This window comes from Procambarus clarkii, chromosome 38, assembly GCF_040958095.1.
Source record: "Procambarus clarkii isolate CNS0578487 chromosome 38, FALCON_Pclarkii_2.0, whole genome shotgun sequence".
Classification (NCBI taxonomy): Eukaryota; Metazoa; Arthropoda; class Malacostraca; order Decapoda; family Cambaridae; genus Procambarus; species Procambarus clarkii.
This window is the reverse complement of record NC_091187.1, coordinates 7519709-7536123: the sequence shown is the minus strand read 5'-3', so window position 1 is coordinate 7536123 and position 16415 is coordinate 7519709. Positions and strand designations below refer to the sequence as shown.

At 55.3% G+C, this 16415-nt stretch overlaps 1 protein-coding gene across 1 annotated transcript in view; it reads left to right on the top strand.

Annotated features, from left to right (window-relative positions):
* LOC138372220 (tripartite motif containing 13-like) overlaps nt 1-4484 on the top strand; it is a 100599-nt gene extending 96115 nt beyond the window's left edge. Inside the window, exon 3 of the mRNA XM_069337527.1 lies at nt 3823-4484. Within this exon, the coding sequence (XP_069193628.1) occupies nt 3823-4419 (597 nt within the window). The 3' untranslated portion in view covers nt 4420-4484. The remainder of the gene's footprint in view (nt 1-3822) is intronic.
* The last annotated feature ends 11931 nt before the right edge of the window (nt 4485-16415 follow it).

The following is a 16415-nucleotide window of genomic DNA, read 5'->3' as shown; positions in this document are numbered from 1 at the left end:
CTCTGCGATGACGTCACAATCTGCATGTTCGCTCATGCAGTACACGCCCGGAAGGTGTTGCGCGCGGTCCTCAAACAGCCAGAGTTGCCACAAATATATTTTCGCGCTATTTATTTACAATGTCTAAGCGCATTTTATCTAATTTTTTTTCACTAATTGTGTTTCAAATACTGTTTGAACATATTTTGTATCAATAATTGTTGCATATTTGAGTATACACAGGCGCACACAAATGTTTTCAATTACGGCAATATAATATGTCATTACAGTCTATTATATTATATGTTCTGCTTATATGTTTACATATTTACACACTCGCACACGCTATACACACTTTGAAGCACACTTAAAAGATTTCTAGACTGTGGTAGTCATTGAAGCAGTCGACAGCACATAATGGGATACCACACGTTTCACACCATGTTTGCACAAGCTTCCGTTTCTTGTCTCTACGTGTCGTTGTTTTACACACCAAGCAATCACGTTGGGCTATTGCACGCTTCACACCAGGTGGCAAATACTTAAGTTTGTGTGCTAGGAAGCCTTCAGTGTGAGCGAGGCGTGGAGTACCAGCATGCTGCAACAGTGGGTTTATGATGGGCCGCTGAATACCTGGGACATCTTTTGCAAACTTTCCTAATAACTGTATTGCAGCATCAAATACAAAGTCACGGAAAGTGGGCTTACGTCCAGTTCTCACAAGGTACATGTTGAAACAGTTCAGCATGCTCATGTCCACAAGATGGAAGAACACTTTTTTCGTCCACCTACATGTCTTCCGCACACACTCTGCAGTGCCAATCATCATGTCTGATTTATCAATCAACCGCATGTTGATATTATAGTCTAAAACACAGTCTGGCTTATATAGTGGTGCGTTTGTTTTATGGCTCACTTTCCCACTGTTCACCATTGTTCCATCATGAATTGTTGTCAACAAGTTCACCTCTCTTTTGTCTTTCCACCGAACTGACAGAATGTTATCACTTTTCCTTCTCTGACACTCACCAACTGCAATGTCGTTGTCAAACACAGGCATTTCCCTTCGTTGTGGCTTTACTGTACCAACCAATCCGGTTCTATTTTCTAGCAAGAACCGAGCTAGCAAGGGACTTGTATAGTAATTATCTGTGTATAAAATGTGTCCCTTGTTCATCCACGGAGCCATGATGGTCTTCACTACACTCCCCGAGAATCCATGTTCGTCGTTACCGGGAATGTCTACATCACTAGCCGAGTACAGAATCATGTGTAACACGTATCCTGTCTCACAATCACAAAGAACAAAAAATTTCAGGCCAAATCGGTTTCGTTTTGAGGGAATGTACTGTTTGAATGGAACATGTCCCTTGAAAAGTATGAGAGATTCATCAACCACCAGCTTCTGTGCTGGTACGTAAAAATCTCTGAATTTTCCAATAACATCGTTCATGTAGTGCCTCACTCGCCACAGTCTATCATCAGGTGTTCGGTCCTGAACACTTCCAAAATGTAGACACCTGAGGAGTATCTGAAACCTGTCTCGTGACATATATTTCCCGAATAAAGGTGTTGGTATTGTCTTGTCCTTGCTCCAATAGTCATTTATTGCATGTTTGTGACAGTGCTTCATCAACAAACAGAGTGCCAAAAACACATACATTTCCGCCACTGTGGTATTTTTCCAACGCTGCAGTCGTGAAAATTCTGTGATTTCCCTCTCAATCAGGTAAGCAGCATGCAGGTTCGTTTGGTGTACAATGTATTCCATGAGTGGTTCATCATAGAATGCTGTAAAATATTCCATCTCAGCCATGTCCTCACCTTGATTAGGGAAAAGGTTTGTAATCCCTACATCTTTATCGTCAAAGTGAGGAATATTAGGAATAAAATCGTCACCATCACTCCACTCAAGTACACCAGGCGTCCTGCGAGATGCAGAGGAAAGACGGCGAGGAAGCGATGCATACCGGCGACCAGGAGCTGAATACCGTCTGCGAGAAGCACGGCGGCTACGTGCACGTGAGGTGGGTGCACGTGAACACGAGGGTCTTGGTCCCTCATGTGGTGCCATGCGGTGGCGCTTGGCTGGGCGAGATGCTGCTGACGCGACAATTTCTCGCCCAGTTACACCACTGGTACCAGCCACAGGCTCAATAAAACTTTGATCTGAGTCACTAAACCCAGAAAAGGAGTCACCTCCCTCTGACTCGTCACCCTCAAACAGAAAATATCCACAGGAACTGTGAGGTCGTGGTAGAATTGGGGTAGAAAATGGGCGAGGAGGCATGGGAGAGCGTATAGGCCTCGCCATGGCATGGCGGTCATTCTGACTTTCACTGCTGCTGCTACTATCTCCCGACAACTGTGTATAATCCTCATCGTTGTCTGAATCGTCAAACACACTTTCTTCACCTTCAGAGAATAATTCGTGGGCTATTTGCTCTGGGGTGAGGGACTGAGTGGTGCGTGCCCGTGAGGCGTTTGACCGTGCGCTCGCCATGGTGACTCTCGCTAAACTGAGGCCTCCCATGCCATCGGAGCGTGAGCTGGATTTTTTTTCAAAATGGCCGCTGTTTACTAGAGCCCCTGGGCAGCGTATGGGACCCCCAGCTACACCGCGGGCCATTCAAATCGTGCGCGGTACCCATACACTTCATATGAAGTGAAGCGCAGTTGACTGGTAAAACGATTTACACTTCATATGAAGTGATGCGCACTTTAAGGGTTAAAGTAATTATTATATACCTTGCCATGAGTCCCAGGAAAGTCAGTGGTAAGGCTCAACATATGAAAACCCATGTAAGGATGAGCATAGAGCAGATACAAGAGTACAGAATGTCTCTTCCTCAACAATTAAGAAAATGTGTGCAGCATGGGAAGAATTGCAAACCTTTGCTGAAACGACTCGCCCAAATTAAGCTGCTGTAGGTCATTGCCTTAACCTATTCAATGACACTGATGCATCATTACAGACAAATGTTAAAATTAAGGGAACAACAAATGCCTCTTGACAAATTTGTAGTGAGACAAACAAGCACTGAATCATAACCAGGTCCTAGTGGTATTCAGGGAAAACGTAGGAAAGAGAGTACCCCAGAGAAAACATCACTGCCTGATGTGATAACGGAAGGGGGACTCCCCTTCCAAACAGGAACAACTCTCTTCCTCCCCCCTCATCACCATCTTCCATACACCATCAAGAGCCCTCCATAAAGGTAAGAGACACTTTGGTACTGTATTGTAGTTAGAAAAAAAATTGTATTCAGTATAAAATGTATTTGTATGTTAATATTTTGGAGGGTGGGGAACGGATTAATTCAATTCCCTTTATTTCTTATGGGAAAAATCGCTTCGACTTACGATATTTCGACAGTCCTGTAACGTAATTGTGTGTTCCCACAGTAAGTGTAAAATAATCCAGAGTTGTTAAATAAAACCCATGTGTTAAGATGTAACCCACAGTGTACTTATTGTCCAACTTAGACTAAGAATACTTGATCCTTTCCCCATTATCACATACGATACATACATTTCCTTCCATTATTCATAATAAAGTAAGGACAGGTTTTGTTAGTCTGTACACTCAGGTACGGTTTACAAGCAGCCCTGTTGCTGCAATATGTTACCAAAATATATTATCCCATACTCCGAGATATGTTTATAAAAAATATTGGCCTTGCTGTGAATGTGTTAATCTGTCAGTAATATTAACCCTGCCCTGAAATAGCTAATGCAAAGAATGTATAAAAATATTATGTATTTTGTATTAGTAAATAAAGTACTGTAATATTAGTTTTAGTTGTAAATACATCTAGCATAACTAAATATTCTTTTCCACAGGATAACAAGCCAGAGGAATGTTCAGTGTGTTTTAACGATTATGCCGAAAATCGGCTACGACCTCGCACACTGCCATGTGGCCACACATTCTGCTCCCAGTGTATTGACAATGCTATCAAGAATGGTCAGCTGACCTGCCCCAGCTGCCGTGCCGAGCACGCTGCCACAGCCTCTACTCAGTTCCCAATTAACTATGCTGTGGAGGCTTTAGTTAGGAAACTCAAAAATATCCAGCTAACAACTGAGGAAGTAGTGCCAGCAAAACCTTATGAAGGTCCTGCCAGAGGCATCAGTAAGACATTACGTTCTATGGTACAGGAGCAGATGAGCAGCATCAGCCGCCTCATTATTAGCTGTAAAGAGGTACTGTCCCAGCTGGGGGACTGGAAGACTCATCACCTCCAGCTCCAGGACAGACTCTATGCTCTGGTAGAGCAGAACAAGTCAGCAATGAAGCTCTTGGAACTGGAGGATACCAGTGTGGTGGATATGACAACACAAGGAGAGGAAGGGAAGACTCAGCTGCAGGCCATGTTGGGGGAGCCTCGACACAGTCAACACCCCACAGGAGGTTGGCACAACCATAGACACAGCTGATGGGTGCAAGATGAAGGTAGAAGATTGGCTCCGGAAGTGCCAGGAACTCTTCCCAGATGTCAAGACTGTCCACACCTCAGTGAAGGTACGCTACCGAAGGTCACATTGTTCTCACCCAACTGAGTGTAGTATTGCCTCTACATAAATACTTTTGACATGGAGACACATCAAGATAAGAGTTGACTTTATATATAGGAAACATTTGTATTAATAAAGTCAACTGTCATCTTGGTGTTTCTCTACACTGAGGTCAGTCTAGAGAAACACCATTACTTATATTGTGAAATTATTTTACTAAGAGCCTGATGCTTCATTATAGTCCAGTTGCTTTACTAAGAGCCTGATGCTTCATTATAGTCCAGTTACTTTACTCAGAGCCTAATGCCTCATTATAGTCCAGTTACTTTACTCAGAGCCTGATGCTTCATTATAGTCCAGTTAATTTACTCAGAGCCTGATGCTTCATTATAGTCCAGTTGCTTTACTCAGAGCCTGATGCTTCATTATAGTCCAGTTACTTTACTCAGAGCCTGATGCTTCATTATAGTCCAGTTACTTTACTCAGTGCCTGATGCTTCATGGTCTTCTGCTTCATGCTCTCTCTCTCTCTCTCTCTCTCTCTCTCTCTCTCTCTCAAGAGAGAGAGAGAGAGAGAGAGAGAGAGTAATAAGAGAGTAAAGTCCAGTTACTTTACTCAGTGCCTGATGCTTCATTATAGTCCAGTTACTTTACTCAGAGCCTGATGCTTCATTATAGTCCTGTTACTTTACTCAGCGCCTGATGCTTCATTATAGTCCAGTTACTTTACTCAGAGCCTGATGCTTCATTATAGTCCAGTTACTTTACTCAGTGCCTGATGCTTCATTATAGTCCTGTTACTTTTCTCAGTGCCTGATGCTTCATTATAGTCCAGTTACTTTACTCAGAGCCTGATGCTTCATTATAGTCCAGTTATTTTACTCAGAGCCTGATGCTTCATTATAGTCCAGTTACTTTACTCAGAGCCTGATGCTTCATGATAGTCCAGGTTCCACCATTAAGGTTTGTGTTGGTAATGACAGGTGCAGGAGACCATCAGGGAGGCCCTGGAGATGATGACCACAGAGACAGGAGCCACAGCTGACCCTGTACATCTGGGAGACTCAACCTCCACCATTAATGTTTGTGTTGGTAATGACAGGTGCAGGAGACCATTAGGGAGGCCCTGGAGATGATGACCCCAGAGACAGGTGCCACAGCTGACCCCGTACACCTGGGAGACTCAGCCTCCACCATTAATGTTTGTGTTGGTAATGACAGGTGCAGGAGACCATCAGGGAGGCCCTGAAGATGACGACCACAGAGACAGGTGCCACAGCTGACCCCGTACACCTGGGAGACTCAGCCTCCAGCATCAGGAATAAAGTTCAGGAAATCACTGGAGAGATCCCCCAGAAGCAATTAACAGTAAGTTTTTTATTTTCTCTCATAGGTCATATCACAAGATATTGAGTTGCGTTTTGAGGAGAGGAAGCCTGTTCTTAGGTTTATCAAGGTTCCCCAAGTTCTACTTCTGACTTTCCTTAACATACAATCTAAAATAGTTGTCTAACTCCTGGATAAATATATTCTGGTAAGTGAACAGACATCAGGTGAAAGGAAACATGGGAACCATTTCTGTCCTGCGTGATGATTAAGCCTGTGATCCTCTATTGAACCCGAGATCCTGGCCCCCCCCCCCTCACAGAGGCACAGAGAGCGGGTGACACTCCACCAACTTACCAGGGAAGCATCCAGGAGGACATTGAAAATAAACAGACCACTGCTGGCTTGCTGCTGCCCTGCCAGTAGAGGGAGGCTGGAGCTACTCTTCCAGCACCAACCACTTGCCAGTAGAGGGGGGCTGGAGCTACAAGTTAAGCCTCAACCACCCCTGCCAGTAAAGGAGGCTGGAGCTACAGGTTCAGCACCAACCCCCTGCCAGTAGAGGGGAGCTGGAGCTACAAGTTAAGCCTCAACCCCTCCTGCCAGTAAAGGGGGCTGGAGCTATAAGTCCAGGACCAACCCCCTGCCAGTAAAGGGTGGGGGGGGGGCATGGGATCTACTGGTCCAGCACCTACCCCCTGCCAGTAGAAGGGGAAGGGGGGCTGGAGCTACAGGTCCAGCACCAACCCCCTGCCAGTAGAAGGGGAAGGGGGGCTGGAGCTACAGGTCCAGCACCAACCCCCTGCCAGTAGAAGGGGAAGGGGGGCTGGAGCTACAGGTCCAGCACCAACCCCCTGCCAATAGAAGGGAGGTCTGGAGCTATAGGTCCAGCACCAACCCCCTGCCAGTAGAGAGGGGGGGCTGGAGCTACAGGTCTAGCACCCACCCAATGCCAGTAGAGGGGGGGGCTGGAGCTACAAGTCCAGCACCAACCCCCTGCCAGTAGAGGGGGGTTGGAGCTAAAGGTCCAGCCTCAACCCCCCTGCCAGTAGAGGGGGGCTGGAGCTAGATTTCCAGCACAACCCCCTGCTAGTAGAGGGGGGCTGGAGCTACAGGTCCAGCATCAACCCCCTGCCAGTAGAGGGAGGCTGGAGCTAGATTTCCAGCACCAACCCCCTGCTAGTAGAGGGGGGCTGGAGCTACAGGTCTAGCACCCAACCCCTGCCAGTAGAGATTGGCTGGAGCTACAGGATCAGCACCAACCCCCTGCCAGTAGAAGGGGGGTCTGGAGCTACAGTTCCAGCACCAACCCCCTACCAATAGAGGGGAGATGGAGCTACAAATCCAGCACAAACCCCCCTGCCAGTAGAGGGGGGCTGGAGCTACAGGTCTAGCACCAACCCCCTGCCAGTAGAGGGTGGCTGGAGCTTCACGTCCAGCACCAACCCCCCTGCCAGTAGAGGGGAGCTGGAGCTACAAGTTAAGCCCCAACTCCCATGCTAGTAAAGGTGGGTGGAGCTACAAGTCCAGGACCAACCCCCTGCCAGAAAAGGGTGGGGGGGCTGGAGCTACAGGTCCAGCACCAACCCCCTGCCAGTAGTGGGGGGTGAAGCTACAGGTCCAGCACCAACCCCCTGCCAGAAGAGGGGGGGCTGGGGCTATAGGTCCAGCACTAACCCCCTGCCAGTAGGGGAGGGGCTGGAGCTACAGGTCCAGCATCAACAACCTGCCAGTAGAGGGGGGCTGGAGCTACAGGTCCAGCACTAATCCCCTGCCAGTAGTGGGGGGGGGGGGCTGGAGCTACAGGTCAAGCACCAATCCCCTGCCAGTAGAGTGGAGGCTAGAGCTACAAGTCCAGCACCAACCCCCCTGCCACAAGAGGGGGGGCTAGACCTTCAGATCCAGCACCAACCTCCTACCAGTATAGGGGGGCTGAAGTTACAGGTCCAGCACCAACCACCTGCCAGTAGAGGGTGACTGGAGATACAGGTCAAGCACCAACCCCTGGCCAGTAGAGGAAGGCTGAAGCTACAGGTCCAGCACCAACTCCTTGCCAGTAGAGGGGGCTGGAGCTCTTGGTCCAACACCAACCCACTGCCAGTAGAAAGGGGGGGGGGGCTGGAGCTACAGTTCCAGCACCAACCCTCCTGCCAGTAGAGGGGGGCTGGAGCTACAGGTCCAGGGCCAACCCCTGCCAGTAGAGGGGGGGGGGTGCTGGAGCTACAGATCCAGCACCAACCCCTGCCAGTAGAGGAAGGGCTGGAGCTTGAGGTTCAGCACCAACCCCTGCCAGTAGAGGGGGGCTGGAGCTACAAGTCCAGCACCAACTCCTGCCAGTAGATGGGGGTTGGAGCTACAGGTCCAGCACCAACCCCTGCCAGTAGAGAGGGGGCTGGAGCTAGAAGTCCAGCACCAACCCCCTGCTAGTAGAGGGGGGCTGGAGCTACAGGTCCAGCATCAACCCGCTGCCAGTAGAGGGGGGCTGGAGCTACAAGTTCAGCACCAACCCCCTGCCAGTAGAGGGAGGCTGGAGCTAGATTTCCAGCACCAACCCCCTGCTAGTAGAGGGGGGCTGGAGCTACAGGTCTAGCACCCATCCCCTGCCAGTAGAGGGGGGCTGGAGCTTCAGGTCCAGCACCAACCCCCTGCCAGTAGAGGGGGGCTGGAGCTACAGATCCAGCACCAACCCCATGCCAGTAGAGAAGGGCTGGAACTACAAGTCCAGCATCAACCCCATGCCAGTAGATGGGGGCTGGAGCTACAGTTCCAGCACCAACTCCCTACCAATAGAGGGGGGCTGGAGCTACAGGTCCAGCACCAACCCCATGCCAGTAGAGGGGGGCTGGAGCTTCAGGTCCAGCACCTTCCCACTGCCAGTAGAGGGGGGCTGGAGCTACAGGTCCAGCACCAACCCCATGCCAGTAGAGGGGGGCTGGAGCTTCAGGGCCAGCACCAACTCCTGCCAGTAGAGGGGGGCTGGAGCTTCAGGTCCAGCACCAACCCCCTGCCAGTAGAGGGGGGCTGGAGCTACAGGTCCAGCACCAACCCCATGCCAGTAGAGAATGGCTGGAGCTACAAGTCCAGCACCAACCCCATGCCAGTAGATGGGGGCTGGAGCTACAGGTCCAGCACCAACCCCCTGCCAGTAGAGAGGGGGCTGGAGCTACAGGTCTAGCACCAACCCCATGCCAGTAGAGAAGGGCTGGAGCTACAGGTCCAGCACCAACCCCCTGCCATTAGAGGGGGGCTGGAGCTACAGGTCCAGCACCAACCCCCTGCCAGTAGAGAAGTGCTGGAGCTACAGGTCCAGCACCAACCCCCTGCCCGTAGATGGGGGGGGGGGGCTGGAGCAACAGGTCCAGCACCAACTCCTTGTCAGTAGAGGGGGGCTGGGGCTACAGGTCCAGCAGCAACCCCCTGCCAGTAGAGGGGAGCTGGAGCTACAGGTCTAGCACCCACCCCTGCCAGTAGAGGGGGGCCGGAGCTACAGGTCCAGCATCAACCCGCTGCCAATAGAGGGGGGCTAAAGCAACAAGTCCAGCACCAACCCCCTGCCAGTAGAGCAAGGCTGAAGCTACAGGTCCAGCACCAACCCCCTGCCAGTAGAGGGGCTGGAGCTACAGGTCCAGCACCAACCTCCTGCCAGTAGAGGGGGGCTGAAGCTACAGGTCCAACACCAACCCCCTGTCAGTATAGGGGGGCTGGAGCTACAGGTCCAGCACCAACCCCCTTGCTAGTAGAGAGGGGGCTGGAGCTACAGGTCCAGCCCCAACCCCCTGCTAGTTGAGGGGCAGCTGGAGGTACAGGTCCAGCACCAACCCCCTGCCAGTAGAGGGAAGCTGGAGCTACAGGTCCAGCACCAACCCCCTGCCAGTGGAGGGGGGCTGGAGCTATAGGTCCAGCACCAACCCCCTGCCAGTAGAGGGGCAGCTGGAGGTACAGGTCCAGCACCAACCCCCTGCCAGTAGAGGGAAGCTGGAGCTACAGGTCCAGCACCAACCCCCTGCCAGTAGAGGGGGCTGGAGCTATAGGTCCAGCACCAACCCCCTGGCAGTAGAAGGGCAGCTGGAGGTACAGGTCCAGCACCAATCCCCTGCCAGTAGAGGGGGGCTGGAGCTATAGGTCCAGTACCAACCCCCTGCCAGTAGAGGGGCAGGTGGAGGTACAGGTCCAGAACCAACCCCCTGCCAGTAGAGTGGGGTTGGAGCTACAGGTCCATGGCCAACCTCCCCTGCCAGTAAAAGGGGTCTGTAGCTAGAGTTCCAGCACGAATCCCCTGCCAGTAGAAGGGGGCTGGAGCTACAGGTTCAGCACCAACCCACTGCCAGTAGAAAAGGGGTGGAGCTACAGGTCCAGCACCAACCCCCTGCCAGTAGAGGGGGGGGGGTTGGAGGTACAGGTCCAGCACCAACCCCCTGCCAGCAGAGCAAGGCTGAAGCTACAGGTCCAACATCAACCCCCTGCCAGTAGAGGGGCCTGGAGCTACAGGTCCAGCACCATCCCCTGCCAGTAAAGGGGGTTGGAGCTACAGGTCCAGCACCAACCCCTGCCAGTAGAGAGGGGGCTGGAGCTAGAAATCCAGCACCAACCCCCTGCCAGTAAAGGGGGGTTGAAGCTACAAATTCAGCACCAACCCCCTGCCAGTAGAAGTGGGCTGGAGCTACAGGTCCAGCACCAACCCCCTGCCAGTAGAGGGGGGCTGGAGCTACAGGTCCAGCACCAACCCCCTGCCAGTAGAGGGGGGCTGGAGCTACAAGTCCAGCACCAACCCCCTGCCAGTAGAAGTGGGCTGGAGCTACAGGTCCAGCACCAACCCCCTGCCAGTAGAGGGGGGCTGGAGCTACAGGTCCAGCACCAACCCCCTGCCAGTAGAGGTGGGCTGGAGCTACAGGCCCAGAACCACACCCCTGGCCGTAGAGACTAGGGGGAGGGGCTGGAGGAACAGGTCCAACACCTACTTCCGGCCAGTAGATGGGGGCTGGAGGTACTGGTCCAACACCAACCCCCCTGACAGTAGAGGGGGGCTGGAGCTACAGGTCTAACACCAACCCCCCTGTCAGTAGAGGTGGGCTGGAGGTACAGGTCCAACACCAACACCCTTCCAGTGGAGGGGGGGGGGGGCGGCTGGAGATACAGGTCCACCACCAACCCCATGCCAGTAGAGGGAGGCAGGGGCTACAGGTCCAGCACCATCCCCCTGCCAGTAGGGGGGGCTGGAGCTACATGTCCAGCACCAACCCCCTGCCAGTAGAGGGGGGGCTGGAGCGGCAGGTCCAGCACCAACCCCCTGCCAGTAGATGGGGGCTGGAGCTACATTTCCCGCACCAACCCCCTGCTTGTAGAGGGGGGGGCTAAAGCTTCAGGTCCAGCACCAACCCCCTGCCAGTAGAGGAAAGCTGGAGCTACAGTTCCAGCACCAACCCTCTGCCAGTAGAGGTGGGCTGGAGCTACAGTCCAGGACCAACCCCCAGCCAGTAGAGGTGGGCTGGAACTACAGGTCCAGCACCAACCCCCTGCCAGTAGAGGGGGGCTGGAGCTTCTGGTCCAACACCAACCCCCTGCCAGTAGAGATTGGCTGGAGCTACTGGTTCAGCACCAACACCCTGCCAATAGAGAGGATCTGGAGTTACAGGTCCAGCACCAACCCCCTGCCAGTAGAGGTGGGCTGGATATACAGGACCAGTACCAACCCCCTGCCAATAGAGGGGGGCTGGAGCTACAGGTCCAGCACCAACCCCCTGCCAGTAGAAGGGAGCTAGGGCTACAGGTCCAGCACCAACCCCCTGCCAGTAGAGGGGGGGCTTTACCTACAGGTTCAGCACCAACCCCCTGCCAGTAGAGGGGGGCTGGAATTACAGGTCCATCACCAATCCCCTGCCAGTAGAGAGAGGCTGGAGCTACAGGTCCAGCATCAACCCCCTGTCAGTAGAGGGGGGGTTGGAGCTACAGGTCCAGCACCAACCCCTTGCCAGTAGAAGGGGGGCTGGAGCTACATGTCCAGCACCAACCTTTCCTGCCTGTAGAGAGGGGGGAAGGGGCTGGAGCTACAGGTCCAGCACCAACCCCTTGCCAGTAGAGGGGGGCTGGAGCTACAGGTCCAGCACCAACCCCTTGCCAGTAGAAGGGGGCTGGAGCTACAGGTCCAGCACCAACCCTTTGCCAGTAGAGGGGGGCTGGAGCTACAGGTCCAGAACCAACCCCCTGCCAGTAGAGGGGGGGGGGAAGGGCTGGAACTACAGGTCCAGCACCAACCCTCGGCCAGTAGAAGGGGGGGGGGTTGGAGCTACAGGTCCAGCACCAACCCTCCTGCCAGTAGAGGGGGGCTGGAGCTACAGGTCCAGCACCAACCACCTGCCAGTAGAGGGGGGCTGGAGCTACAGGTCCAGCACCAACCCCCTGCCAGTAGAGGGGGGGTGCTGGAGCTACAAGTCCAGCACCAACCCCCTGCTAGCAGAGGGGGCTGGACCTACAGGTCCAGCACCACCCCCCTGCCAGTAGAGGGGGGGGGGGGCTGGACCTACAGGTCCAGCACCAAACCCCTGCCAGTAGAGGGGGGCTGGAGTAACAGGTCCATCACCAATCCCCTGTCAGTAGAGGGGGGCTGTGGGTACAGGTCCAGCACCAACCCCTTGCCAGTAGAGGGGTGGGCGGCATCAGCTACAGGGCCATCAGCAACCCCCTGCCAGTTAAGGGGGGCTGGAGCTACAGGTCCAGCAACAACCCTCCCTCCTGCCAGTAGAGGGGGCGGGGCTGGAGCTACTGGTCCAGCACCAACCCCCCCCTGCCAGTAGAGAGGGGGCTGGAGCTACAGGTCCAGCACCAACCCCCGTGCTAGTAGAGGGGGAATGGAGCTACAGGTCCAACACCAACCCCCTGCCAGTAGAGGGGGGCTGGAGATACAGGTCTAGGACTAACCCCCTGCCAGTAGAGGGGGCTGGAGCTACAGGTCCAGCACCAACCCCTTGCCAGTAGAAGTGGGCTGGAGCTACAGGTCCAGCACCAACCCCCTGCCAGTAGAGGGGGGCTGGAGCTACAGGTTCAAAACCAACCCCCTGCCAGTATAGAAGTGGGAGGGGCTGGAACTACAGGTCCATCACCAACCCCCCTGCCAGTAGAGGGGTGGGGGTTGGAGCTACAGGTCCAGTCCAAACCCTCTGCCAGTAGAGGGGGCTGGAGCTACAGGTCCAGCACCAACCCCCTGCCAGAAGAGGGGGGCTGGAGCTACAGGTCCAGCAACAACCCCCCAGCCAGTAGAGTGGGGCTGGAGCTACAGGTCCAGCACCAACCCCCTGCCAGTAGAGATGGGCTGGAGCTACAGGTCCAGCACCAACCCCCTGCCAGTAGAGATGGGCTGGAGCTACAGGTCCAGCACCAACCCCCTGCCAGTAGATAGGGGCTGGAGCTACAGGTCCAGCACCAACCCCATGCCAGTAGAGGTGGGCTGGAGCTACAGGTCCAGCACCAACCCCCTGCCAGTAGAGATGGGCCGGAGCTACAGGTCCAGCACCAACCCCCTGCCAGTAGAGAGGAGCTGGAGCTACAGGTCCACCACCAACCCCCTGCCAGTAGAGGGGGGCTGGATCTACAGGTCCAGCACCAACACCCTGCCAGTAGAAGGGAGCTAGGGCTACAGGTCCAGCACCAACCCCCTGCCAGTAGTGGGGGGGGGGCTGGAGCTACAAGTCCAGCACCAACCCCCTGCCAGCAGAAAGGGCTGGACCTACAGGTCCAGCACCCCCCCCCCTGCCAGTAGAGGGGGGGCTTTACCTACAGGTTCAGCACCAACCCCCTGCCAGTAGAGGGGGGCTGGAATTACAGGTCCATCACCAATCCCCTGCCAGTAGAGAGAGGCTGGAGCTACAGGTCCAGCATCAACCCCCTGTCAGTAGAGGGGGGGTTGGAGCTACAGGTCCAGCACCAACCCCTTGCCAGTAGAAGGGGGGCTGGAGCTACATGTCCAGCACCAACCTTTCCTGCCTGTAGAGAGGGGGGAAGGGGCTGGAGCTACAGGTCCAGCACCAACCCCTTGCCAGTAGAGGGGGGACGGCATCAGCTACAGGTCCATCAGCAACCCCCTGCCAGTTAAGGGGGTCTGGAGCTACAGGTTCAGCACCAACCCTCTGCTAGTAGAGGGGGGCTGGAGCTACAGGTCCAGCACCAACCCCCCCTCCTGCCAGTAGAGGGGGCGGGGCTGGAGCTACTGGTCCAGCACCAACCCCCCCTGCCAGTAGAGGGGGGGCTGGAGCTACTGGTCCAGCACCAACCCCCCCTGCCACTAGAGGGGGACTGGAGTTACAGGTCCAGCACCAACCTCCTGCCAGTAGAGGGGGGCAGGAGCTACAGGTCCAGCAGCAACCCCATGCCAGTAGAGGGGGGCTGGAGCTACAGTTCCAACACCAACCCCCTGCCAGTAGAGGGGGGCTGGAGATGCAGGTCCAGCACCAACCCCTTGCCAGTAGAAGTGGGCTGGAGCTACAGGTCCAGCACCAACCCCTTGACAGTAGAGGGGGGCTGGAGCTACAGGTTCAGCACCAACCCACTGCCAGTAGAAAAGGGGTGGAGCTACAGGTCCAGCACCAACCTCCTGCCAATAGAGGGGAGCTCGACCTACCGGTCCAGCACCAACCCCCTGCCAGTAGAGGGGAGCTGGAGCTATAGGTCCAGCACCAACCCCCTGCCAGTAGAGGTGGGCTGGAGCTACAGGTCCAGAACCAACCCCCCTCCACTGCCAGCAGAGGGGGGGGGGGGCTGGAGGTACAGGTCCAGCACCAACCCCCTGCCAGTAAAGGGGGGTTGGAGTTACAAATTCAGCACCAACCCCATGCCATTAGAGAAGGGCTGGAGCTACAGGTCCAGCACCATCCCCTGCCAGTAGAGGGGGGCTGAAGCTACAGGTCCAGCACCAACCCTCTGCCAGTAGAGCAAGGCTGAAGCTACAAGTCCAGCACCAACCCCCTGCCAGTAGAGGGAGGCTGGAGATACAGGTCTAGGACTAACCCCCTGCCAGTAGAGGGGGGCTGGAGCTACAGGTCCAGCACCAACCCCTTGCCAGTAGAAGGGGGCTGGAGCTACAGGTCCAGCACCAACCCTTTGCCAGTAGAGGGGGGCTGGAGCTACAGGTCCAGAACCAACCCCCTGCCAGTAGAGGGGGGGGGGAAGGGCTGGAACTACAGGTCCAGCACCAACCCTCTGCCAGTAGAAGGGGGGGGGGGTTGGAGCTACAGGTCCAGCACCAACCCTCCTGCCAGTAGAGGGGGGCTGGAGCTACAGGTCCAGCACCAACCACCTGCCAGTAGAGAGGGGCTGGAGCTACAGGTCCAGCACCAACCCCCTGCCAGTAGAGGGGGGGTGCTGGAGCTACAAGTCCAGCACCAACCCCCTGCCAGCAGAGGGGGCTGGACCTACAGGTCCAGCACCACCCCCCTGCCAGTAGAGGGGGGCTGGGGTTACAGCGTCAGCACCAACCCCCCTGCCAGTAGAAAGGGGGCTGGAGGTACAGGTCCAGCACCAACCCCTTGCCAGTAGAAGGGGGGCTGGAGCTACAGGTCCAGCACCAACCTTTCCTGCCTGTAGAGAGAGGGGAAGGGGCTGGAGCTACAGGTCCAGCACCAACCCCCTGCCAGTAGAGGGGGGTTGGAGGTACAGGTCCAGCACCAACCCCCTGCCAGCAGAGCAAGGCTGAAGCTACAGGTCGAACATCAACCCCCTTCCAGTAGAGGGGGGCTGGAGCTACAGGTCCAGCACCAACCCCTTGCCAGTATAGGGGGCTGAAGCTACAGGTCCAGCACCAACCTTTCCTGCCTGTAGAGAGAGGGGAAGGGGCTGGAGCTACAGGTCCAGCACCAACCCCCTGCCAGTAGAGGGGGGTTGGAGGTACAGGTCCAGCACCAACCCCCTGCCAGCAGAGCAAGGCTGAAGCTACAGGTCGAACATCAACCCCCTGCCAGTAGAGGGGGGTTGGAGGTACAGGTCCAGCACCAACCCCCTGCCAGCAGAGCAAGGCTGAAGCTACAGGTCGAACATCAACCCCCTTCCAGTAGAGGGGGGCTGGAGCTACAGGTCCAACTTCAACCCCCTGCCAGTAGAGGGGCCTGGAGCTACAGGTCCAGCACCAACCCCTGCCAGTAAAGGGGGGTTGGAGCTACAGGTCCAGCACCAACCCCTGCCAGTAGAGAGGGGGCTGGAGCTAGAAATCCAGCACCAACCCCCTGCCAGTAAAGGGGGGTTGGAGTTACAAATTCAGCACCAACCCCATGCCATTAGAGAAGGGCTGGAGCTACAGGTCCAGCACCATCCCCTGCCAGTAGAGGGGGGCTGAAGCTACAGGTCCAGCACCAACCCTCTGCCAGTAGAGCAAGGCTGAAGCTACTGGTCCAGCACCAACCTCCTGCCAGTAGAGGGGCTGGAGCTACAGGTCCAGCACCAACCTCCTGCCAGTAGAGGGGGGCTGGAGCTACAGGTCCAACACCAACCCCCTGTCAGCATAGGGGGGCTGGAGCTACAGGTCCAGCACCAACCCCCCTGCCAGTAGAGAGGGGGCTGGAGCTACAGGTCCAGCACCAATCCTCTGCCAGTAGAGGGGGGTGGGGGCT